This window comes from Macrobrachium rosenbergii, chromosome 53 (assembly GCF_040412425.1).
Source record: "Macrobrachium rosenbergii isolate ZJJX-2024 chromosome 53, ASM4041242v1, whole genome shotgun sequence".
Classification (NCBI taxonomy): Eukaryota; Metazoa; Arthropoda; class Malacostraca; order Decapoda; family Palaemonidae; genus Macrobrachium; species Macrobrachium rosenbergii.
The window spans coordinates 55,665,633-55,692,776 of record NC_089793.1 but is presented as its reverse complement, the minus strand read 5'-3'; the positions used below and the strand labels follow the sequence as shown (position 1 = coordinate 55,692,776).

General features: G+C 37.6%; 1 protein-coding gene across 1 annotated transcript; it reads right to left on the bottom strand.

Moving 5' to 3' along the window:
- Positions 1-1,466: 1,466 nt before the first annotated feature.
- On the bottom strand, positions 1,467-3,310 carry LOC136834169 (calponin homology domain-containing protein DDB_G0272472-like). The gene is made up of 4 exons (XM_067096434.1): positions 3,188-3,310; positions 2,781-2,952; positions 2,252-2,533; positions 1,467-1,834 (listed from the first exon to the last, which is right to left on the bottom strand). Exons 1-4 carry the CDS (start codon positions 3,308-3,310, stop codon positions 1,467-1,469), a joined length of 945 nt encoding a protein of 314 aa, XP_066952535.1.
- Between the last annotated feature and the right edge of the window lie 23,834 nt (positions 3,311-27,144).

Genomic DNA, 27,144 nt, shown 5'->3' with positions numbered 1-27,144 from the left:
TTTGTATATAATGGTTAAACGACGGCCTTCTTGATGGTGGCAGAAGAGAAGCTTGAGAGACCGGTAGTGGTCATCCCAATATATGAGTGGTGGCATCCTTCCACCAGACACGTAATATCGTAGATGACATTACTCCTCTCTTCAAAGGCGCTGTTTTTAAGTAGCTTACTCGTTTTCATATTCTTATAATAAACTGTAAGGTTAATCGTTTCTCCTTCGGTACCAAGGAGACAGTTTCATTTATTATTTTCCTGATGCCTTCTCGGCCTCTAAACACTTCGGTTACATAAAATTTCTGTTGTATAGTTTTATGGACCCACTTTGGTCGTTACAGGTGTCCGTCGTACTTTCCCAGGGCCAGTTTTTATGGAATCTAGTGTTTGTCGTTCGACCATATGATTTGTGAAATTGTGTTATAAGTATTTGCGTGGACCTTTTTCAATCTCCTTCGTGGTTTTTCTCCACGTAAAACTAGTGTGAGTGTGCGACGGAGAAGGTTTCCACTACAGAACTTTTATACCTGTCTGGGCATTCATTGGACCCATTAAGGCATACTGCAGACCTGACCGAGCTTGTCGAGCCTTTTATAAACCATTGTGTAACCCGCTGAGTTTGCTGTACATGAACGTCCAGGAAGGCTAGTACCATCAACACTGCTTTGCACGAAGCGAAGGATGAAATATTTCGAAAGCCTTGTAATATTTCAAGATCTTCTTCGTCTGCTCTTATAAAGGTGTCATCTATATAATGGTGCTATTGACGAGGGGCAGGGAATCATAATGACACTCATGTGGAAATTGGCAAACAGAACCTAAAGGGATCCCATTGCCACGCTGTCGATCTGGCGAAAGATGTCTCTCTGTGGGTGGTATGGTTCCCTTGGTTGCATGTTTCAAGAAGGGCTTGAGGGCTTCTTCGAGGTTGTCAAAGCCTGTGTCCTCACATCCATATACTCTATTAAGAATATGTTCAACCGTCTCATCGACTGAAACGTTCGTGAACAGGCTCTCGACAGCCAGAGAGGCAATGATATAATAAATGAATAGTAAAAGTTTCTGTAAAAAGTCCGTAGACGATTGGAACAAAGTTATCTGTCAGGGATGTATGACGTGAGGAGCTCATTAAAATCTCTTTGTAATGTTGTGAAGCTCAGTTTGGCTTATAATTGGACGTAAAATATCTGGCTTGTGGTTTTACAGTGCCGTAAATATACCTGGTTAAAGTCGCCCATATGGGGGGTCTGGGGCCATTTTCTGGTGCATGGGCTCTCCCAACAGTTCTGTCGATGTCTCGTTAGATGTTCTGGTGGAATTCTTGTTGGATTTTCGGAATTTTGATTTATCAGCCAGGATCTGATCCAGTTTATGGTAATATTCAGAGAACAGCAGCTTTCCTGAGGCAATCGCTCTGCCGCAGGCACAGAAGGGCGGCATCTATATCTGGACGGGAGGTTCATTGGGAAGTTGTCAGTCTCTGTTTGTAGAGTACCTAATTCTTTTTATTTCTCTTTCTTCTTTTTTTATCTTCCAGCTGGTGAAGCACCAGCGTCCTCCTGAAGGACGTAGTGCTGTCTTCTCTCGTCGCAGCTGGATCATGTTGTCATATTCTGGTGTAATTGGGGAGAAGACCTTCTGAGGGCAGTAGCTTTGAAAATTATAGCTGCTTCTACGGCATGTAATTTGTATAGAGGCTTCTTTTCGTCTTACAGTCTTCTTTTCATTGGCGTGTAGCTGGTATATCAAGTTTCCTAAGGGCATATCAAAATTTTCTGTTGTCTTAGTTTTACTTCCTAAGTCTCGACACGCGTTCTGGCGATTTTCACAAATCTCAACATCTGGGGTACCACCAGATTCTATTAATAATGTCTGAGCTACCAGTATCCCTTAAATTACTACTTCCTCCTCACTACCTGGCTTATTCATAAAATCTACTGTATGGGATACATAAGGACAAAAATCCTTCAATACTCCTATCCTTTATCTCTCTCTCGCTTTTCTAAGCTTAATACCCTTATCTGCCCCAACTAACATCGTTTTCTTACTAGGAGGATTACCTTTTAACCTGCTTACCTAATAACGTGACCCTTCATACCACACCCACTAACATACTATCTCCCTAGAGTAGAGTTACTTCTCCTATAAAAATTATAACTGTTGTTGGGAAGGGAGGTTTAAAGTGTCTACAAGGAGACAGAAGGCTTAAAATGTCTAGGAAGGGACATGTTACTTTCCTGCCTTAACTCTTGTCATACCTTCATACACTTTCTTATGAGTCAAACTACTGTCATCGAGGAGTTCAGCAGCTACTTTTAATGTTTCTACTTGAGTTTCCTCTAAATGAGCTTTTAAATCTTTTGGTACACAGTTTTTAAACTCCTCCAACAAAATTAGCTCCCTCATATCCTGCATATTTCCTACTTTCCTAGAATTACACCAGTCTTCAAATAACCTTTCTTTGCATCTAGCAAACTCTGAATAAGTCTCATTACTTGCTTTCTTTAACTCCCTAAACTTCTGCCTATAGGCCTCAGGCACTAATGCATATGCTTTCAAAATAACATCTTTCATAATTCATAATTAGAGCTATCCTCAGCAACAAAGCTGAATATGCTGCCTGGGCCATCCCAACTAACACTGAACATCCTCGGTCAGTTTTCTACCAGCCACTTCATCTGTTTTGCCACCTTTTCAAAGCGTAAAAAACTCACTATTCTCTCTCACTAGAATTTAGGCACTAACATGTGTGGATTAAATCAAGACTCATCACTTCCTTATTCCTACCTCCAAACTTCAATTGAGCTAGTTTAAGTTCGTGCTCTCTCTGTCTCTCCTCATGTTCCCTCTGTCTCTCCTCATGTTCCCTCTGTCTCTCCTCATGTTTCCTTTCCTTTTCTCTATCCTCTCTATCTTTCTCCTTAGCCTCATTTTCTAATTGCTTCAACTTAATCTGCAACTGTAATTTAGTTATTTCATCCCTATCTTTACCAGTCTCACTAACACTGTCATCATCATCATCAACATTATCACCCTCACAAGGCTACTTCGGCTACCTCTACCTCTACTTTGAACTGGCTTAGGATCTTCATCTTCCTATCTGGAACTAGTTTATCCTCATTAATAGAATCTGCCTCCTAAACAAAGATATTTCATAACCACCGACTTGATTACTTGCTTCCTATCAGCCCTACCACGTAGCCACCATATTCTGCTATTAATAAAAGTTCATCTTTCTTTAATGATTCAATGTCAACCTCCAACGTTTCCCTATTTATAAATGGTTGTACATCTTCGATACTGGTTAGAACTGCCATTTTTAAAAAGAACAAGATGAAAAAAAATACTAAACCCTAACTCCTAAATTCTATCCTCCACCTCAAACCTGAAGAGCACTGGATAATCCCGCTGAGGATGCCATTTCTTACGTATTAGCCTCGAAGGCAGTAACAAAATGTTTAATTAAAACCCAAAGATGTTGAACCCAGTTTTATGGGTTCAATTGGGATCCCCAGAGCTACGTCAAAGAAAGAAATGAAGGATAATAAGAATAAATAATATAAATAAATAATAATAATAATAATAATAATAATAATAATAATAATAATAATAATAAAAATAATAATAATAATAACAATAATAATAATTAACTTTGGCTAGTATGACGATACAGGACCTTAGATAGATAAGGTATCCGGATGACGATGGATGGGTTCAGGATCTTCTACTGTCACATGGTCTTGGGTATCTGGATGATAGATAGGTCAAGATCTTCTATTACTAGGTCTTCGGTAGACCGATAGAGCTCTGTCGAAATCAGGGAATATTTTATCATATAACCAATTACGACGGGAAGCCACTGCTATAATCAGGGGAAACTCAGGAACAACTTCCAGCAAGGGCAGGATCCAGTTCGGAGCCACCAAGAGGGATCCACCAAAATCACAGCCTTCAAAGTCCGCACTACGTCCAGGATACAAATCCAAGTCAGTTCTCCTCACGAGAGTAAGTAAGTGTTTCTAGCAAATCCAGACAAATTCTCCTCATGGGAGTAAGTAGGTGACTTCCTTTTCCCGACTGCAGTTCAGGCCACTCATCAACTCAGTTTGCCCATCAGCCAGCCATCAAAGAGGAGAAATAAGTATCAGTCTTAACCAGCCAATTACAAGAGAACAACTAAACAAAGAATAATAAATATTGATAAAATAATTTACGGCCATCAACGAATAATAACATTAGTCAAAAGGGTTAAACTGCCATGATTATGAAAGTAAAGCAGCTAAGTAACCACTGCAGCAACAAATATACGGATGTCAACAACTGATAAACAACCAACTATCGTTGACAGAGTGACTAAACATCGTTACGACAAGAAGTGACAACAAATAAACCACTTAAAGGCAGCTAATACCAATTCAAGAAGAAACAAACAACATATATATATATATATATATATATATATATATATATATATATATATATATATATATATATATATATATATATATATATGTATAAATAGAACTCATGGGTTCGTAGAGATCCTCATTAGGTAGATTTTTAGGACATCCTCTGTCTAGGGATAACCCAAACGTCGCGTCTGTAGCAGATTTAGCTGACCAAGTTCCGGGTCACGGATGGCTTCTATTAAGCCTTATAACCTTTGTTATAGGCTTCTGTTTTCAGACAACTAGTTGACCCTTTGAAGAGATGGGCATAACCATATCTCACTGAGGTTTACCCGAAAGGCAACGAACGAGATCGTTATTTTATATGTGACGTAGAGGAATTTTAGACTTCCCCATTGCTTGAAATTCCTTGCATTTTCTCTCTCTCTCTCTCTCTCTCTCTCTCTCTCTCTCTCTCTCTCTCAATTTTACCTAATCAAACCACTGTGTAGAAAATACTAAAAATATCGGCCTATTCAGATACCTACAAACACATCTCATTAGCAGACCCAGATTACCTCTTCCACAATATCTAGCCATTGCCTTTATCTGGCTCTTTACCATTATGTAGTTTAGAGACTGTGAACTGAACGGGCGACCACTTTGGTTGTCATAAACAATCATCCGTCTCTATCGAGGCATAACTGTAGCGAAGGCCTGAGTAAGAGTCAGCATCTACAAACTTTCTAATTTATTCAGACAACAAATAGACGGGTCAAAGCTCTTGCGAGCGGAAATGTAACGTCCGACACTAGGTGAACAAAAAGAGAGGTCTCCACACAATCATTTGTGTTTGTTGACAGATAAATTGATATACAAGGCATGACTGAAGCTATGGTACTTATAGCTGAAATGTTGTCATTGTAATGTGTAATAAAGATACATTTAACATGACAATAATATGAATGGAGATCTATGCATAAATACGTATGCTGTGTTTCTTGTGTCCATGTGACTCACGCTGGAGATGTTGTGAGAAGATTAGTGAGACAGGTTAGATGACAATGTGTGGGGTCCACATAGGACCCTACAGGACTATGGGTGCGACCCTCTTGCATGTTTTTTTTTTTTAAACAGGCAACCTTTGTCATGTTTGCAGACTTTCTTCTCGAATCTCCAATGGAAGTAGCACATCCCTTCTGGTGGTTCTTCTTTCTTCTGTTTTGGTCTTCTTTTTGATTAATTGGTTAGAGAAGTTTCGTTTGTGGGTGGGAGATGCTGGTCCCTCTGGGTCTCTGTCGGATTCTGTGTTGGTTGACTGCTGGGCCCGACGTGGTGCTGCTGCTGCTGTTGGTGGCTGTGTGGGCTCCCCCGTCTGGTGGGCATATGCACTGTGTTGACCAACCTCAGGAATTCTTCAATTGGTATGGTAGAGGCATTGGGCATGGCCGATACTGTTTGGCGGGGTAATCTTGTAAGAGTACCTCTCACAAGGTCTAGGGATGACTCAGGTTGGCTGTCTGCTGGTAGCATGATGAGCCGCCGCAACTGTTTGTAGATGTGTGATGGTCACTCATCTCCTATGGGTGCCCCTATGTAGTTGAGGAATTTCTTGGCTCTTAGGGTGGGTGGCATGCTGAAGGATGACTTCAGCTGGTCCTTCAGCAATTGTAGGTCACAGGGGTTTAAAGTTCTGTGAGCCATCCGGCGACTTGCTAAAGACATCCGGCAGGAACTCGAGGACGGCATCTGCTTTGCGTGTTAGTGGAGGTGATTTTCTTTGATCAGAAGATTGTTTCCACCTTGAAGAACCAAGCTTCTGGGCTGTGGTGCGTGAATGGAGATAGAAGTATGAAGGTGGCAGCAATGGTCTTGCTGGAGAGGCTGGCATTGTTGGGGTTGGCTGGATCGTCATCTCTGTGGTTACCGATGTAGTGAAGGCGTGAGTAAGAATCAGCATCTGCAAACTAACTAATTTATTAGACAACAAACAGACAGGTCAATAACTCTTGCTAATGGAAATGTAGCATCCAACACTAGGCAAACAAAAGCAGCGGTCACCACACAACCATTTGTGTTTGTTGACAGATGAATATATACATATAAATTGATATACAAGGCATGACTGAAGCTATGGTACATATGGCTGAAATGCTGACATTGTAATTCTCTTTTATTGAACGGAATTCCTTTAGTATAGTTTTTATTTCTGAGATAATGTTTTTGCACGATATATGTTTCTACAATGGAATATGATAAACCATAGCTGAGCACATTTAAGGCTCTGGTCAGTTCGCTGTTCGAGAGGTTTATTGCACAATCGTCTCTATGTTTTGTTATACCAATCCACTTATCTCGATGAGTCTTTTAATTTTTATCCAGGTGGTGAACTAATTTGTTTAGCGAATCTAAGGTTATAAATTCTGTTCAGTGGCACTGTTATCCAATTCGGGGGAATCCTGTTCGTGAAATTAAATCTATCGAAATATCCAAACTGAAAAAGAAAAACACAATTGTATCACCTCCAATGAATTTAGTCAAAGGTCTTTTCTTCGGCTTACTTCAGATACCTAATAAATTAGTGAATTTCCAGGGGAGGTTTATAGATCCAATGCAAGAAACGAAGAAAGATAAAAGTTTGCGCATTACTAAAGCCGACAAATCTGATTGTTTAGTAATAATGGATAAAATTAGCTATGTTGAAAAATGGAAAACTTATTAAAGAACATGCTGCCCAGATTAAAAAACTATAACCCCCGCCCCACCTGTTTTTGTATATAAACCTCTGTCAACTTCTTTTGTATTCAGTGAACTTGAAAATGTAGAATAAACTACTTGAAAGTACTTATTTCAAAAATCCCGGTTTTTCCTCACCTTCTTACGTGGATTTTGTGATATTCTTAAGCACGCGTTCCTTCGTGCTGTATTTGAAAATTGCTACTCTTGTTCCCTTTTTTGGCAGGTGTTCTCTTCAACCTCCAACGGACATTGGTGAAAGCACACAGTATTCGGCTTCGACGGAAATTCCTTCAAAAATGTTTACAAGAACAAGTGATCCTAAATTCATTACCAGACGATTACGAGTGGACAGTGAATCTCCTTTCAATGAATTGCGTGTAATCTCCTTCAAGAAACTAATAGAAAAGACAAGGCGGCTCGAATTCAATATTTTCAAGAAATTGAGAACAGATAGATTTAATTTCACGAACAGGATTCCACCGGATTGGATAACATTGCCACTGAACAGAATTTATAATAACCTTAGATTCAAGCTAAACAAATTAGTTCACCACCTGGATAAAAAAAAAATTAAAACGACTGATCGAGATAAGTGATTGGAATAACAAACTTAGAGACGATTGTGTAATAAACCTCTCGGACAAATAACTGGACCAGAACCTTAAATATGCTTTAGGCTATGGCTTATCATATTCTATTAGTGAGAACATATCGTGCACAAACATTATCTCAGAAATATCCAAACTGGAAAAGAAAAACACAATTGTATCACCTTCAATTAATTAATTAAAGGTCTTTTCTTAGGCTTACTTCAAATATCTAACGAAATGGTGAAGTTCCCGAATGGGTTTATAGATGCAATTCATGTGAAACGAGAAGAAAGATAAAAGTTTGCACATTACTAAATGACAAATCTAATTGTTTTGCAATAATGGATAAAATTAGCCATGTTGACATTTAAAACTTATTATCTGATTCTAGTACTTAGAAAGAACTACGGAAAACTTTTTCCAGCATCACATGCACTTAAACATTTGGAAAATGAAAAGGCCATATAAAAATAAAAAAAAATTACAAATCACTTCTGTAACCAACTCATCATTTACTAAGAAGATATGGGAACCATCATAAATGATAATTCAGCCCCCTTGGAGACTGTTCGGAAGAAAGTCAGTTTCACCTATGAATTTGTTCCCAGTGGATGGAAGCCACAACTCATGCAATAGGATGACGATTACTCACCTCTCAAAGCGCCTCTCATGTCGCTTGCAGAAGACCGAATTGAGAAGAATTGATTAAGGTCGAGAAAATCTGGACCCTCAAAACCTGTGCTGCCTTGAAGCTTTGCATATATTAGTAAAAAAGCCAAGTATATGTATTGGTTCAGCCATACCACCACTTGAACAGACCCTAATTCCCAGAGTAGCCGCAAACTACACGAGAAGGAACACAGGAGATCAGCCGATGCCAAACACAAAGGAAAGGTTGAGAGAAAGAAGAGGAAGTCACCAACCAGCACCAAGCACCAGTGAGGGAAAGGGAGATATGGGGCAAACAACCGCCACCCATGCAGCCGAGAGAGCCATTACACCTGTCACAACAACGGGGAATGTATTAGCAGAAGCCCTTCGCAACAGCATATTAATAAAGGCCTTTGATGTAATATTCTTAATTATAGTGAAACAAAGAGGGGAGCTGTCGTATGCGCATATTTCAAGATGCCTCCGGTGCAACAAATGACAGGGAATTAATAAATAGCTTTTAGATTTTATAAAGCGCAATTAAAAGCTATAAAATCAGTCAAATAACGGCTCTTATTACTGAGCTGGAATACTGGGACACTGAGGACGTGGCTTTGAACATGTATTCACTTACCGAACAAAGACAGAAGAAGGTGACACCTGAGAAGTTACATAGATGCTTCAGTGTATTAAGCAAAACTGAAAGGAAGGGATGTTGGTTACTTCAGAAACCCACAACGCATTTTTGTCATATTGTACAAAATATTAGACAATGATACCTCGTAGTTCATAGCGACCGTCAGGCATTCACCGAATAAGAGATTTAATATTGCAGGAATATTAAAATCCATGTTACATTTGATAACAGGAGCAACATTTAATTATAGGTTGGTTTTGTTGAGTTTTTTCAAGCAGTCGTGGACACTGTTAACAGTCCTGTGAGAGGAAACATTTAGATACAAGTGCTTAGTAATAGAGAGTTTGCTCTTGGAAATCAGCTGATTTAGTATTATAATCATTACTTATTGGGAACTGACTAACCCAGTCCATTATTGGCCATAAATAATATTCAAAGTTGCATTCTGAAAAGTAACGAAATATGGCTTATGACTACATCTGTATTTGCATTAGTTTTGTATTTGTGTGACATAAAAAAAAATATTTCGCCATGTGAAATAAATCAAAATTCTTTGATGGTGATATTTCCATTACATTTATTTTGAAAATTCAGTACTTTAATTTGTATGTTGGGTGACAAGTGGGAAGAAAGTAATTTTACCTACAGATCTCTTAAATCTGCTCTTTCGTGTGCATGCTTTCGATAAAGCTACTATAATACGGGTGCTGAAAGTACTTTCTCCAATGTGGGAGAAATGAGCGCATTTTTGTGTCATCCATTGAACAGACCCTGCAGCTGGAGCATCTAATGATTGGACGTCTTACACTTTGAATGTCCCATATGTATACACCATTGAGCTGAGAGACACAGGAGCGGAAGGCTTCACACTCCCTGCAGCTCAGATCTTGCCTACTGTGAGTCACTGTTTTTCCTGTCATAAGGACACAAAAAGTCCAAGACTTTTGCTTTCAGTTTTTGTAAAAGAAAACTTTTGTGCCTGCTTTGTCTGTCCGCCGCACTTTTTTCTGTCTGCACTTTTAATGTCCGCCCTCAGATCTTAAAAACTGCTGAGGCTAGAGGGCTGGAAATTGGTATGTTGATCATCCACCATCCAATCATTAAGCATACCAAATTGCAGCCCTCTAGCCTCAGTAGTTTTTATTTTATTTAGGTTAAATTTAGCCATAATCGCGCTTCCTGCAACAATATAGGATAGGCCACCGCCGGGCTTTGGTTAAAGTTTCATGGGCCGCGGCTCATACAGCATTGTACCGAGACCACCGAAAGATAGATCTATTTTCGGTGGCCTTGATTATGCGCTGTAGCGTCTGTACAGAAAACTTGATTGCGCCGAAGAAACTCCTGCACATTTTTTTAATTTTTTCTTGTACTCGTCTTTCAACAACTAAGAACTTGCTTAACATGAAACTGTCTTTGCATTTATTTAAAACTTATGTCATATTTATCTTTAGATATTTTAGCCGGTTTTGTTGTGTGCCGTTTTGAAATCTAAATCAACGCTTTTAAAAACACGTTTCAGTGATACATAAGACAACAGAGATCAGTATTTTGGGCATCTGGAAAGACAATGAAAGCCGGGTCAGTCAGTCTTGTTCACAAGAAATAATCGCTGTCTAAATCTGGCTGAGCATATTGTACTCTCGGATAATTATTAAATGAAATTATTCTGCTGACTTAATTTAAGGACAAAATATTTTTGACACAACATAAAGCGTTCATATATTTTATTAAATGTCATTTTATATTATGAATATGTCTCGGTTATGATTCTTGCAAAACGTTCCGAGAAAAGTTCTTGATCATCATTCGTGTTTCTAGGTCAAATTTTCTGCTTGACTGGCTGGAAGTGAAATGTGCTTCTCGCTGTCCTGTGCCTTGTGCGTGTCTGTGTGAAATCACTGTCTGGTCTAAACCTGTATTTGTGTCGTTCCTCAGTTATTTTCCTTGAAGTCTTACTGGTCTTCAACCTACAATGTCCATTTCTACCACTTTTCTCCCCCTGTCTTATTTCCACTCTAAATCATCTCGGCCTTTACGTTCTCATTATATTTGTAGTAGGTGGTGGTTCCTAAAATGAGACTCAGTTTCGCTCTTCTTTTTTATTAAAAAAAAAAATACACCTGGGTGCTCGCTGAGACGAGAGAGCGTCTCCCCCGTGAATCCTCTCTAAGCCCATCTCTCTCTCACTCACGCTCTTTCACAGACTCCACGCTCACAGGGGAACCCATTGGGGTTGTTCAAACTATTACAAGTGATCAGTTTAACAACATAGTTTATACTAAAGAGGATACAGAGGTCACTGGAACATGTTCATGAAATATTTTGTATATAAACATTTTAGTATTTTCCACGTGAATAATGGATATGTGGCAACTATTCTACATATGTGTTCTCAAATGGTCTTCTTAAAATTGTCGGCGACCTGAGATTCCTTCAGGTTTGAGTAAGTGTCAGCACATTTCACCTATAATGTCAACAACACCCATTAGATCACTTAAGATTTAGTACCTGTGGGAACAAAGGTGACGTTACCAAATACCAGAAAAAACGCATCACGTTCAGACTTTGTCATCAGTAAGACAAAGCTTATGTTATTCAGTCACTGAGTTAAAAGCATACCTTCATATTTCACATAACAATTATATATTATTAATTACATATTTTCCAGCCTTGGTACACCTTATCTGTTCATTTTTTTTTCCATTTACAATATTATTCTTCTAGTCATGAAGCTTGGATTTTTAATTGCGTCCCCTCCAAAATTTCTACATTCTTTCTGTGTCTATTCCTATTTTGCACTGAGTAGTGCAGGCCATATGCAGTGCATTATTAACTTTTGCTCTATGTTTATTGCTGACATGCTAGGACTCTTATTTACTAATAGCCCTGTAGCCCCCTTTCCCCTAATCATCCTTTGGCTGCTACTCTAATTCATCTCACTGTCCTCTCAACACCTGCTCTTTACTCTCTCTTCCTTATTTACTCTTCTTGCATTATCCCTCCAGTGTTTTAAACATTTTTGTGACCTCATCGTCTGGCTTCGCTGTTAATGCTGGGTCATCTGTATACTCCCAGTAGTCGCCTTCTTTTCTGCATTTCTTCGAAGCTTCCTCCATCGTTGTGATAGAATTGTGATAGAAAACAAGGGACGCTGTGCTGGTCCTTACTCGATACTAACATTTATATCTAATTCTTACACTGTTAATGAGCCTTTCTGGCGTCCTCTGGTTTTGCTTATACTGGTACTGTACTATGCCAAATGCCTTCTTAAACTTCAAAGTATGCCTGCCCAGTATGTATTGTCACACTGCCAATCGACCAGAATTTCTATTTTTTCCATATCATTACCAACAGCATTGGTAATGATTGATCTCATCTCCTGTGCACAATATGAGTTTGCATTCCTTTGTAACACATCCCTCATCGCCCTACTTATTTTTACTGTAGTTTCGGCACTCAGTCTACTTATTCTTATTGAGCTTGTTTCATTTATACTCATGTTAACTGAGTGTACTTCATTTATACTCATCTTCACCTAACTTGCTTCAATTATATTCTCTTGGGGATTCTTCATACCTCCTGCTGACTGGCTTTGCGAGCCATTTTGCACGGAGAACTACTTTTTACTTTTGGATATATTTTTTAAATTCCATATGCACCTCCTGGCAAATTTTAATTGATGAAACAACGAACATTATCGATTGGAAGTGTTCAGTAGAGTGAAGTTCTGAAATCGTATTTACTTTAAACTTATTCAAATAAAAAATCCTCAATCCAACAGGTAAAAGATGCTTGGGTGGCTGTGGAGTACATGGGGAACCTGGTCTGAAAGAAGACGTGTTGAAAGATTCAGCAAATGAAAGTTCTGCGATGAAGCTGAGGCACAAGCACCTATAATCAGTAACTCAAATTATAAAATGAAGTGACAGTGATAATTCTGATATATTGAAATGTCTTTGGTTTAAGAGATTTTTAATCGGTTATTAACAGTTTTATTGTTATTTTGCTCTGTCACATAACATCTTATTCTCTTTTTTGGTCTGATGTCAAGTCTGACTGCTCACAGTAACACAACTTTGTTATTGATACGGGCAATAAATTTTTTGTTTTAAAGTGTGAGTCTTATGTTACTTTTTATTGTTGTTTATGTTTTGGAGGAAATTTTAGTGAAGGATGTTGCTTTTAGATAAACTTAAGTCTCCCACCGATATTGTTTAGAATACTCGGTTGTTATAAGAATATCTGCGTCTTTGTTGTAGATGAATAAACGTAATTTTCGCTCTTAAATCGGAGTTCGGATGAGGTCAGTACTTCTGATACAAGTGATCTTGGTATAGCTGCATTAGATATGAATATGATATTTATAAAACTGTTGTAGTCTTGTGTAGGGAAACCCAATCTAACATTACCTAATCATGCTGAGTTTTAGTTAAGGGATCTAATTTCAAATACATACGAACAGCCAAAATGCAACGAGTTTGTACTGAGATGTAAATCACAAAGTTTCTTTATGTACTTGACCCAAAACTATATGTTATGTAGTCTCCATGATATGGTCATCCAAAATAAAAAGCTAAGACATAAACTCGGTAAGCTGAGAACTTGTGAAAACGACTGCAGAAATTGACTCTGGAAGTGATCTCAAACTCCTCAAATAAAAATAACAAAATGAACAAATATAACAAGAATAACGCTGAAAGATCCCAACTGCGACATGTGATAACTAATAACAACCCCCTCACATTTTGAAAGAGTATTGATACTGACTCATCGCTGACCTACCGCACGCAGGGAAAATCAGTAGGTACGGGAAAATAAGTAGAAAATTAAATGTATGAAGTAATCTATAGATCACTATTTAATGAATTCAATATTTTTAAGCATACTAAGAAATATACTGTTATAGAACCCATGAAAATGTATGCATATACACAAGAAAGTCATTAAGAATGCTCAGGTACAAATATAGAAATATGATTAAAGATGAAGCGTAATTAGAAAGAGTAACTTAGAGCAAGAAAAATCATGTACTAAGCATTCTTTTATTATTCATATTATTGCCTTTCATGTGATTATTATGTTTCTAAATCATTTCATTGATAAAGTAAAAATTGCTTTTTGCATTGACTTTTTCTCCGAAGACTTTGTTTGGTAATAAAATATGAGACCCAAAAGGAAGATGACAAACCTTAAATTACGAGTAAGATCTCTTACTTACACTGTTACTATCAGACCAAAAGATTTTTTGCAATGTCATCAAATGAAGCAAACCAGGTCTCTACCTAAAATGCTTGAGATTCCACAGCAGAATGGGAAAAAAGGTCATCAGTGAAGATTATTAAAAACATGCCAGTATAGAAACAGCATTATTCTGTGAACAGAAGTTCTTTAGAATCCACTCAAAATGAGTATCCTAATAATAGGTCTGATCCCTTTACATTTATTCATTAAGGGAAATAATTATGCTAATAAACAGCTAACACTGCAATTAATATATCTAGACAGAATTTACCTGTTTTTGTCTTTGATTCATAACTGTCTTTAACACCCATCATTTGTAGAATAATGAAGTTGACAACAGTTCAAAATAGATTGAACCAGAAGCTGGCTTGTGGTATTCCTCGGTCCAAAAACGAAAGTCACATCCAACTGGTCAGACTCTTTGTACTCACGGGCATTTAATGAATAGCCCACATAATCCAATCCAAGAGCAGAATGTCCCGTCTTCGAACTGGTCAGACTCTTTGTACTCCCAGAGTAGAACAGCACGAGCAGTGAAATGTTGTATGTAACTTTCCAGAGTACACCCAACAACGCATATCAAATATAGGAAACAATACTGGAAAGAAATCCGGTTAGATGAAAACATTTTCAGTTTTTCCAGCTGTGATATTTTTAAGAAGTAACTGTTAGCCCTCTCTGAGTGTTGATTCTGTCTTTTTAAACTATTTGTATAATAATAATAATAATAATAATAATAATAATAATAATAATAATAATAATAATAATAATAATAATAATAATAATAAGTTAAGTATATCTTAGTTTAACCAGACCACTGAGCTGGTTAACAGCTCTCCTAGGGCTGGCCCGAAGGATTAGACTTATTTTTACGTGGCTAAGAACCAACTGGTTACCTAGCAACGGGACCTACAGCTTATTTTGGAATCCGAACCACATTATGAAGAGAAATGAATTTCTATCACCAGAAATAAATTCCTCTAATTCTTCATTGCCGGTTCGGAGAGTCGAACGCTGGGCCAACAGCGTGCCAGTCGAAAGCTCTACCACCCCTCCAATAATAATAATAATAATAATAATAATAATAATAATAATAATAATAATAATAATAATAATAATAATAATAATATTATTTATTATTATTATTATTATTATTATTATTATTATTATTATTATTATTATTATTTTGTTAAAAAATGGCAGCATCAGTGGACATGATTATATTTATTGTCTTCTCAATTCTTATTATTTTCTTCTCGTCAGGTCTGATATTTGCTAAAAATTGGTCGATGTTCATAGTCTGGATAAGGGATTGGTTTCTTGAAATACTAATTTTACTACATAAAATAAATGGAAGTTAAAAGTGGCCTTTGATCGCCGTAGTGCCTGGAAATCAGGATTTGTCGTATTCTCGTGTAGAATCTTCGTCATTGTTCTAAGGGCGTAACGGAATTCCAACGTTTCCAACCGTATCATTCTGGTTGGAATGGGATGGATTTAGATTCAGCCAGCCTTGTGCTGGCACGGGCTCTTGCTATTCAGCAGCACGTAAATTGGATTGGGGTCGTCAGACGGTATTTATAGTGTCCCTGGTGCTCCGTGTTGTGAGGGCTGAATTTTCATCGGCTGATTCAGGGGATTAAGCCCCTGGGCCAAACCGTCTCCTAGAGGTCGATGGTCCCACTGGTCTCCACGTGCGGACGTTGGAGACCAGTGCAAGCATCGACCTCTGGGAGACGATTGACCCAGGGGCTTAATGCCCTGAATCAGCCAATGAAAATTCAGCCCTCACAACACGGGACACCCGGGACACTATAAATACAGTCTTACGACCCCATCCCATAATTAAAACTGTAAGCCGGACGGCGATGGAAACCCATTTCTGCGTGATTTTTTTTTTAGATATATATTTTTACATATGTATACGCAGCTGTTTATATATGCATACATATGTGCATGTGCGTGTATGTGCACATATATAACTCTACTCCATATGTATGTGTATATATTTGTATGTATATTGTATATAGATATGAGTATATATATATATATATATATATATATATATATATATATATATATATATATATATATATATATATATATATATATATTACTATATATATATATATATTAAAAAAGGACCTCATTCAAACTGGATGGTATCTAATGGAGTTTTTATTCAAGAATAAAAACTCCATTAGATACCATCCAGTTTGAATGAGGTCCTTTTAGTAATTCTACTAATGCACAGAACAATTGTGTATGTGATAAAGTTAATATAATATATATATATATATATATATATATATATATATATATATATATATATATATATATATATATATATATATATATATATATATATATATATATATATATATATCACATTACCACAGGTGAAAAATAAAAGACGGGGTGTAAGTCCTGACCGGTTTCGACTTTATTTCCAAGCCATTGACGAAGGACTGATACAGAGTATGAGAAGTAAAAAATATATATACTACAAGAACAGTACTGACGAACATACACAACCATTAGAGACTACATATCCCCCCTCAGGCCGGTGTCTAGGTAGGAGTGGCCTTCAAAACTCATTTGGCTAAAAATCACAATATACTCTCAGGGGACGATGCTGATAAGCAAACTATACGCGACCTCAGATCCACACCTGACAGGTGTCAGGGAGGCGGAGTTTGGAAACTCATTAGCACTACTACCCCTGTACTGTGTTTACAAATATGTTAATCCTATTTTCATACATCTCTACTGCCTACCTTAAAATTTAAACAATTTACAAATTTCTTTTGATATTAAAGGATCAAGTTTATACATCCCTTGACTGATATTCATATTATGGTTGTAACTTTCTTTTAAAAAGCTAGATTCAATGATATTCCTTTCCAGTGCATTATTAGAATATACAATAATTTTTGCCCCTTCTCAGTTGATAGAATGATTGTTCTCACTAACATGTACAAATATACCACTGTTCCCCTGCGCATATCTCACACATTTCTTATGTTGTTCAATTCTTTTTTCCAGTGCTTTCCCGGTTTGGCCAATATAAAAGTTGTCACAAGACTTACAGGGAATTTTATATACACACCCTTTAGTATTGTTTTATTGTTCTTAAATGCGACATTAACACCAAAATTCTTAAGAAGATGAGGGATATCGTTCGTGTTATTATTATAAGGCAGAACAAGCAAATTTTTTGTGTTGTAAGGTTCTTTTTGGTTTTGATACATAGTCTTTTTTGCCGCTTCAAATGCACTGTTTAATACACTATCAGGATATTTCAATTTCTTGCCTGCATTCCTAATCTTATCTATTTCATCATCAATATATTCAGGCTACATATCCGTAATGTTCTTAAAAACATAGATGAAAACACTGACTTTTTAACCTTATTGCTTTGTCCAGAATAGAAATGCACATAGGAAGAGATATTAGTGGGTTTTCTATACATACTATATTTAAACCCATTACTATTTCTTCGTATGAGGACATCCAAAAAAGGTAAGCACTCACCATTTTCCATTTCCATAGTGAATTTAATTGATGGTACTAATTGTTTTAACTTGGCAAAAAAGTTATTTACATCTTGGTTCCCTGGCCATACACAAATTATGTCGTCAACATATCTAAACCATGTTACATTACGTGGGATTATGTTGTTTAATATTTTCTTCTAAAAAAATTCCATATATAAGTTACTTAACACTGGGGATAGAGGGTTTCCCATTGCTATACCAAAATTTTGTGAGTAATATTTACCATTAAATTCAAATTTACAATCTTTCACACATTATTTAATCAGTTCAATTAAAGTATTTTTAGAAAATGGGATATCCAGCTGTGTGTTCTCTAGTAATTCAGATAAAAACGTCATCAGATCATCAATTGGCACCTTTGTGAATAGTGATACTACATCAAAACTTACAAGCCTGGATTCACTATTAATCTGTACACTATTTACTTTATTTATCAGGTCCATATTATTCGTGATATTAGTATTTGAGATGGTACCTACTAATGGGTTGAGGATATCCGCTAAGTACTTCGCTAGCTTGTATGATGCGGAACCAACTGAACTGATAATTGGCCTGGCAGGAAAGTTTGTTTTGTGAGTTTTTATTGTACCATGCATGCATGGTAGCGATGGAGAGGTCACACACAACTTCTTTATAAGGCTTTCGTTACCTTTTAACAGGTTTTTCACTTTCTTATTGAAACCACTGTTCACATTGTCTAACGGGTTCTTATTCAATTCTTTATATGTGCTATCATCACCCAAAAGATTTTCCATTTTTTCTATATATTCACTTTTATTTAAAATTACAAGAGCGCCTGATTTATCTGCTCTTGTCGTGTGTATATTTTTATTTTTTTCCAGTTCATTGATAGCAACCATAAGTCTTTTAGGGACGTTTGTGGTGTCTGATTTTTTCATACTTCCATAAATCACTCCCTTAACTATGTTCACTTCTTTGTTCGTTAACTCACTATATTTTTCCAAATTGCACAGTCCTTTAGTTATTTCCACACTGTTCCTTCCGCCAGGAGATAAAGCAAAGTTTAAACCGCAGCCTAAGGCACTAGTTACATTTCTATCCAGATGTTTGTTTGATAAGTTGACGACACATTCATGATTGGCGTTGTTGGTCCAAGGGCTTCTTTCAATCAACAGTTTCATTTTATTATCGTGTTTACGTTTCAGTTTCCGTTACACTTGATTCCTCATCTTCACATGGCAATATTCACGTAGGGAATCTCTCCAATATGGTGGTATTGAGGCTTCAAAATGTCGTCTTTTTCCAAGTTTTTATGGCGCACAAAAACAGCAAGGTAACTTTGTCCTTAAATTCCAAATACTTGAGTTACCGGTTTGGCTTTATCCAGTTTCCCATTATCATGAGGAGGATTAACTAATGCAGCGCCTACTCTAATGCAGTCAGTGGAAGTTCCAAAGCAATAAAAGTAACAAATCGAGTGATATCTGTTAAAGGAAACGCTAGAATAGAAAAACCTTTCAGAAATCTACAAAAAAAAAAAAAAAAAAAAATCCAGCCATGCCTAAGAAAGAACAAATCTGTTTCTTATTCTTGGGAGTAGCAAAATCCACAATTGCCCAAACTTTATCATCAATCACTTTAACACCCTCCTTAGAAATGACATGACCCAAATATACTATCTGCCTCTTCAGAAAATTACACTTAGCTAATTTTATCTTCAAACTTGCTAACGTAAGCCTCCTAAAACCCCTCCCTAAGAACCTCTAAATGTTCCTCTACCGAATCAGTGGCAACTAAGATATCGTCCATACGAGTAAATATGGACTTCCCTAACAAGCCATGCAAAACTGTGTATACATTAGCCTAGTAAATGTCATAGGACTATCTGACATACCAAATGGCATCCACATGAACTCATAATGCCCCTTCGGCAAAGACTCTCCTCGCTAAGTGGTACCTGCAAGTACTCTTGCATTAGATGAATTGAAGAATAAATATTCTTACCCCAAATCTCAACAAATAAATCTGGCAAACTCGCCACAGGTAACGATCAGGAATAATTTTCTCGTTCAACTTCCTGAAGTCCACACAAACTCGGACTGAAACATCCTTCTTAGGCACTGCTAACAACAGGAAATTAAAAGGCCAGGAACTGGGCCTAACAATACCTTCCTTCTCCCACTTATTAACCTCTTGCTCTACCTGTTCTCTAATCTTAAAAGGAATCTTACTTGAAGGGACAAAAATAGGTTTAGTATTCTCCTCTAAATGAAGCTTGTGTTCTAACACATTTGTGACTATATTTGCAAACTCAGCCAGAATATGTTCCACACCCTCAACATATTCTTTATAATCAGCCTTGGCTAAATGATCCTTAAAAACCTGCCTCCTAGCCTGTAAGTCTGCTTCTGAAAACTACAAAAATCCCCGACAATAGCAACTGAATTATCATCATCAACCCAGTCAACAAAGTTGATTGCATAAGTACCCTTCTGATAATTCCAAACTGAATCACGACAGTTTAGCCATTCCATCCAAGTATCCCCTGAACTCGTTACCTTGTTTATAGAACCTGTACACACTACCTCCTTCAGCTTTTCACTACACACATCCACACACACTTGTCTGGATTTATGCACTCCCTTTCACTCGAACTTTCATCATAGCAACCATACCAGGACCAAGAACCACATCATCCGACAAAACCCTCTTATAACACTCCCTACCTACCGGCACAAGTTCAGAACCCACACGCAAATTCTCATGTACACCCGATGCATTATCATCATCCACTTCAACCACATCCATCCCCTTGTAAGGCACAAAAACACCAGGTACTCCAAAAGTTATACCACATACCCCTGTATGAACCGAGACTTTGCACCTCCAACATGCTGGATGACCCAGCAACAAAATATTCCCCAAAGCAGCCCCTCGTACAACCAAAAAAGGTTCTGTAAAAGTTCTACCCCAGTGACATAAATCGACATCTACATATCCCAAAACCTGTAACCTATTTGCTTGAACATCACATACTGTCTTTTTAGCAGGTCTCAAAGAACGATCAGAAAACATATATCGGAAAACTCATAATTCATCAAATTAATAGAGGCGTCTGTATCGATAAAAATACTAACATTGACCCCATACACAGACTTTTTACCACTGGCTTCACCTCTCAGGGTTCCCCCAGAAATCCTATATCACAAGAAACACCCATCCAGTTTTACTTTACACCTGATCGGTCTCTCGACCATGCTCGCCTATCACTAGATCCCCTTGAAAAACTCCATTGAGGAACTTTCTTACCTAAGCTACCAAAATTCTGAAATGTAGGCTTTTCATTATACTTCTTAAGAGACAGACAAGACCGCCAAGGGTGATCATAACTCCCACAACCACCACAATATTTAACATGGCAAAACCTCTTAACGTGTTCCAGCATATTACAGTTAAAACAACGGACCTGTGGAGCCCGAGAACTCAACCCAACCATCGACCTCTGGCTATTCTAAATTTCAACAAGACCCTTCAAACTGCGGACTGAATCTTCCCACCCTACACAACCAACCTGATCTAAGGAATCTGATCTTATTCCTTCTATCTCTGATCATTATTCCTTCTAACCATTTTCACAGCTTTCCTCTTCATAAACAAATCTGCTCACTCACTCTTGGCTGATCACCAATACAAAATTTCCCAAGTCCTGTGGAAGGAAACCCCTTAAAAAACACAAGAAAAAAATTCTCCTGAAAAATCCCACACAGGAAGAAACCCATAATGTTAATTCCCTTTAATCTAACAATTAATCCCCAAGAATCAAAAGAAAGTACTAATTAAACCCACAATTAAATCAAAACCCCGTGGGGAAAAAAACAGATGGACCGAGTCACCGAGCACACAGCTGACTGCAAAGTAGGTCAAGATGAACATTGAGTCTTCAAGGGTAAAAAAAAAAAAAAAAGCACAGTCCACCCTCAAGTAAAGAGAACGGAAGTCTACCCTCACACAAAGAAAATGGAACTCGAGCAAACGGAGAGAGAGAGAGAGAGAGAGAGAGAGAGAGAGAGAGAGAGAGAGAGAGAGAGACAAAAAAAGAAAAGAAGAGAATTTGTTCTCCTCCCTTTAGTGCAATACCTCCCCAACCCATCCATGATCTGCCGAAGCACACAGAAAAAAAAAAAAAAAAAAAAACTATGCGCTAAACCTCTGAGACAAGCCTGCTTCTCGACCACTGTCGTCAAGGCAAAAATTGCTGAGTAAGCTCACAGCAACAGCTACCCCCTTTGCATATGTGCATGTATGTACCCGAAATAAAACATGTACGTATGTAACTATAAAAAAACAGTTTAAAATCTAAGAAATGTACACACACTCATATATGAAATATTTACTCACAATAACCCAACAACTGTCAAATAAATGACTTCCCAATAATCAAAGTCCCCAGAGATAATACACTAATTAAATAATCTCCTTATTAAACCCTAAATGGTGATGCGAAGAGCCGATTGCTAAAAAAAAGAAACACATAACCCACGCCCAAAATTCACATGTGCTTCATAGAGGATGGGAAGAAGGTGAGAAACTCCGCACAACTAATGACATCGCCGACACGTCACTCAGGGGATGACATCACTCCTGTCAATGCCTGATAACAGTTGCAGCGCAATAAAAAAAACAACAATCCACCCGGAACCCTTAACCAGTTTGTTCACTCACATCTGACACTAAAATTAACAATAAAAAATTAGTAACACTTATGTACCCCTCTGCTTGACAGCCACGGTGCGAAATCCTTCCATCAAAGAGAGAGAGAGATAGAGAGAGAGAGAGAGAAACACTTGCGCATTTTCGCGTTTTACCACACACAAACGGTCAAGATACCGCAATTAAACACACTGCACACATTATCCTCTTCCCTAAACATTCCCCAAAGTCAAGAAATATCTGTAAACTCACTAAAACCTTGCATCCTGTGACGCATCATTAAACACACACACAGACACCTGCGCTCAAGAAAGACTGAGCAGAGTGCCTTTCACAACTCCTCCCTAAACCGAATTGCTGAACCATCAAAATCCCTATTCTGAGATGCCAATACCACCAACCTCTATAATCCATCCGGTATAATAGCCATTAATAAGATATGTCTCTTCAGAAGTGTAACCTATAACCTATCTATTCGACTGTCTTCCTGTCTATTACACTGCCACCAACTATTGTGCCCTAAAAAACATGGTCAGATAGGGTCATAATCTCTTTTTACATCTGTTTTAAGAACAATGTCATATCATCTTATGTCTCTAAGATTTTCCGGTAGCAATGGCCAGCATTGGGTCAGCACAATCTTTCTCTTGTCAACTCCTCACTCTCTCTAACTATCAAACAAAGGCTTACTGGATTAAAAAGCCGAGATACAAAACTAGACTTTATTTGTAAAATTAACAAAAGCATTTCAACAAAAGCTACGGTCATAAAACGCCGAGATACAAAACTAGACTTTATTTGCAAATTAACGAAAGCATTCCAGCAAAATCTACGGTCATAAAATAGAGTCTCTGACTCCCCACGAACACGGAAGTCATAACTAGAAAAAACCCAAACTCACAATTAAAGCAGTAACTATTCAGATCAGTCGAATTAGGGATTCTAAACCAGTCAATACTATTGACTAACACCCCAGTCACCAAACAAAATAAAAAGGTCACGATTACTCTAGACCAAAATAAACATATAGTATGTTAAAAAGAGCACCACTTCCAATATATACATCCTCACAGGACTCAAACAGAATTCCTGTTAAAAGAAATATATTAAAACCTGGAATGGTGCATAAAGAAATAAACGATTAAAATGGAAAATGCATAATAAAGAACAGAGAGGTTTCACTGCAACATAAAATGGGTATTCCACATAATGTCTGAAAAAGTGTTAATAAGTTATTTTACTCATATTCTATTGCCCATTCGGAAACTGTTCCTCATAGGGGCTGTTCGAATTCACACACAGCTCAAAAGAACGATCACACCAGCTGCAAATCGAAATGAATACCCATTCTATGGTTCCTCTATAATATACAAATTAGAGAGTGCACATATGCACACATTCACTTGGTAACCCCTCCCTCGAAGCGTGACGCCACCGTCAAGTCCAGTGTTCGAAGGACTCCGCCTCCTGCCCCCACAGATATCACAAAACTTCCATTCCTTTGTCACATTGTCTCCAGGCATCTTGATCGTGACCAGAAGGTATGATTGCATCGGATACCCGCTGTCTCTAACCACAGAAAATACCAACATCAACATAAAGGCCACCTACATCGGACACACGTTTTCAAAGGCTAGCAATTAGTCAGCTTAAACCTTAATACGTACATACATACAAACGTAGACAGATAGACAGATAGATAGACAGATGGATATATGACCAAGGGCAGATGAAAACGTCCATAGGAATGCCATTTCTTTACTAGCTAAGGAGGTTTCATGAAATCTTCTCATTCTACAAGCTGGAACAATGCATTAAACCAAAATTATATAAACAGACTTGAACTTAACATAACAAATAAAGTAAAATACTACGTTATAGAAGCAAATAAAAAAAAAAAGAGAAGAATGTTGCCAGATGGACGAAGTACAAATGTTGAGTGACATAAACAAAGAATTCCAGATCATCTGGCCTGGAGGTGGTTTGGTGGTTTGTGGAGGTGGTCTGGTTATACAACTTTGGTACTACCAAATGAAAAAGTGATTCAAAGGTAGGAAGTGAGGAACTGGGAACTTCGGAAGGTATTTTAAAACGTTCACATTTAATTTCAGTTTTACACCTTTCGGCGTGCTCTAGAGAAATCCGGATTGGATCATTTGACTCCAGTTCCAAAACTATTCCCCCCGCCCGCCCCTCCCCATGACCATCAATTCGAACTTTCAGCAGGTGGAGAGTGGCCTCCGTGCATCTCCCCGTAAATACATCGGTGGCAAGAAAATAAATAAAGATGTCTGAAGTGATAATAGGGCTAATTTTGTTTTTGTGCTTAATTAACAATTAATTGTTAGAAGATTAACAGGAATTAATTTTAAAAAAATGGCAAGTGCATACTGTTGAATTAGATTATTCAAAGTAGTATAAAAAGATTTATCACGACTCAATCATTGAGGACTGGCAAAAAACGTCATTTTAGAAACTGTAAGTGTCAGTAATTTGAGAGTAGATTCATTATTCAGAAATTTATTTAAATATGTATAAAAATGTCTGGAAGAGTAACAGTTGTCTAAGAAATATTTGTGTAGAAAATTGATCTCGTTCTTGAATCCAGACCAGCTGGTACTGCAGTTGCAGTAAAATTCCTGTGGAAGACAGTAACCAGTGACTTCAGTTCAAAATCAAAGCAGCAATGACTATAAACGTTTCAACATTGACCAGTGAAGGTCTTCTTTTCTTCTTTCTAAACACAGAGGAATTGAAACGGGCGTTTTCTCGAGTGACTGGGACGTCTGGAAAGGGTAAATTGTTGGCGTTTTCATGTTCCATAGTGAACTTAATATTTGCGTGTGCCGTATTGCCATAGTGAAGACCTATATCAGCCCTTTCTCTGTCGCTAAACATTAGAAAAGTGTCATTGACACATCTACAACAAAAGAGAGAAAGGGAGGGGCAGTTGTCCAGCATTTGCTCCTCTAGTTTAAGAAGTCCAGATTATTATTATTTGCGTACAAGCCGGCCATACTATTTACAATAGAAGAGATTTTTAATCTTGAAAGCATCATATTAATTGCCACGCAACAAAAAGTGAATGTGGACCCTAAATATTCATGAAACAAGGCAAAAAGTAGCAAATTTAGAAGTATCACTCATAGTACAACGTAATCCTTCATCAGTTACAATATCAATTCCTGGAGCACATCACGAAAATACAGCTTTTTTTTTTTTTTTTTACAATGAGTAGTAGCTCCTTCGAGATTCCTGATATATCCTCATCTCACGTTATTCCTCTAACGGTATATAAAGCATACACATTTCAGTGTAGTGGAAAGAACAAGATTCTTCATTTCTTTGCCTTTTGAGTGATAGATTCGTTCATTTGCTGTTTTCCTGTTCTTAGTTTGTGAGAATGCGTTCTGCATCCTTTCTTGAAGAGAAACTGAGAATGCGTTCTGCATCCTTTCTTGAAGAGAAACTGAGAATGCGTTCTGCATCCTTTCTTGAAGAGAAACTGAAGAGCTGAAAGAGAAACTGAGAATGCGTTCTGCATCCTTTCTTTGAGAATGCTCTGCAAAGAGAAACTGAGAATGCGTTCTGCATCCTTTCTTGAAGAGAAGACTGAGAATGCGTTCTGCATCCTTTTCTTGAAGAGAAACTGAGAATGCGTTCTGCATCCTTTCTTGAAGAGAAACTGAGAATGCGTTCTGCATCCTTTCTTGAAGAGAAACTGAGAATGCGTTCTGCATCCTCTGCATCCTGAGAATGCGTTCATCCTTTCTTTCTTCCTTTCTTGAAGAGAAACTGAGAATGCGTTCTGCATCCTTTCTTGAAGAGAAACTGAGAATGCGTTCTGCATCCTTTCTTGAAGAGAAACTGAGAATGATCCTTTCTTGAAGAGAAACTGAGAATGCATTCTGCATCCTTTCTTGAAGAGAAACTGAGAATGCGTTCTGCATCCTTTCTTGAAGAGAAACTGAGAATGCGTTCTGCATCCTTTCTTGAGAGAAACTGAGAATGCGTTCTGCATCCTTTCTTGAAGAGAAACTGAGAATGCGTTCTGATCCTTTCTTGAAGAGAAACTGAGAATGCGTTCTGCATCCCTTTCTTGAAGAGAAACTGAGAATGCGTTCTGCATCCTTTCTTGAAGAGAAAACTGAGAACTGAGAAAACTGCGTTCTGCATCCTTTCTTGAAGAGAAACTGAGAATGCGTTCTGCATCCTTTCTTGAAGAGAAACTGAGAATGATCCTTTCTTGAAGAGAAACTGAGAATGGCCTTCTGAAGAGAAACTGAGAATACGTTCTGCATCCTTTCTTGAAGAAAACTGAGAATGCGTTCTGCATCCTTTCTTGAAGAGAAACTGAGAATGCGTTCTGCATCCTTTCTGAAGAAAACTGAGAATGCGTTCTGAATCCTTTCTTGAAGAGAAACTGAGAATGCGTTCTGCATCCTTTCTTGAAGAGAAACTGAGAATGCGTCCTTTCTGCATCCTTTCTTGAAGAGAAACTGAGAATGCGTTCTGCATCCTTTCTTGAAGAGAAACTGAGAAACTGCGTTCTGCATCCTTTCTTGAAGAGAAACTGAGAATGCGTTCTGCATCCTTTCTTTCTTGAAGAGAAACTGAAATGCTGAAGAGAAACTGAGAATGTCATCCTTTCTTGAAGAGAAACTGAGAATGCGT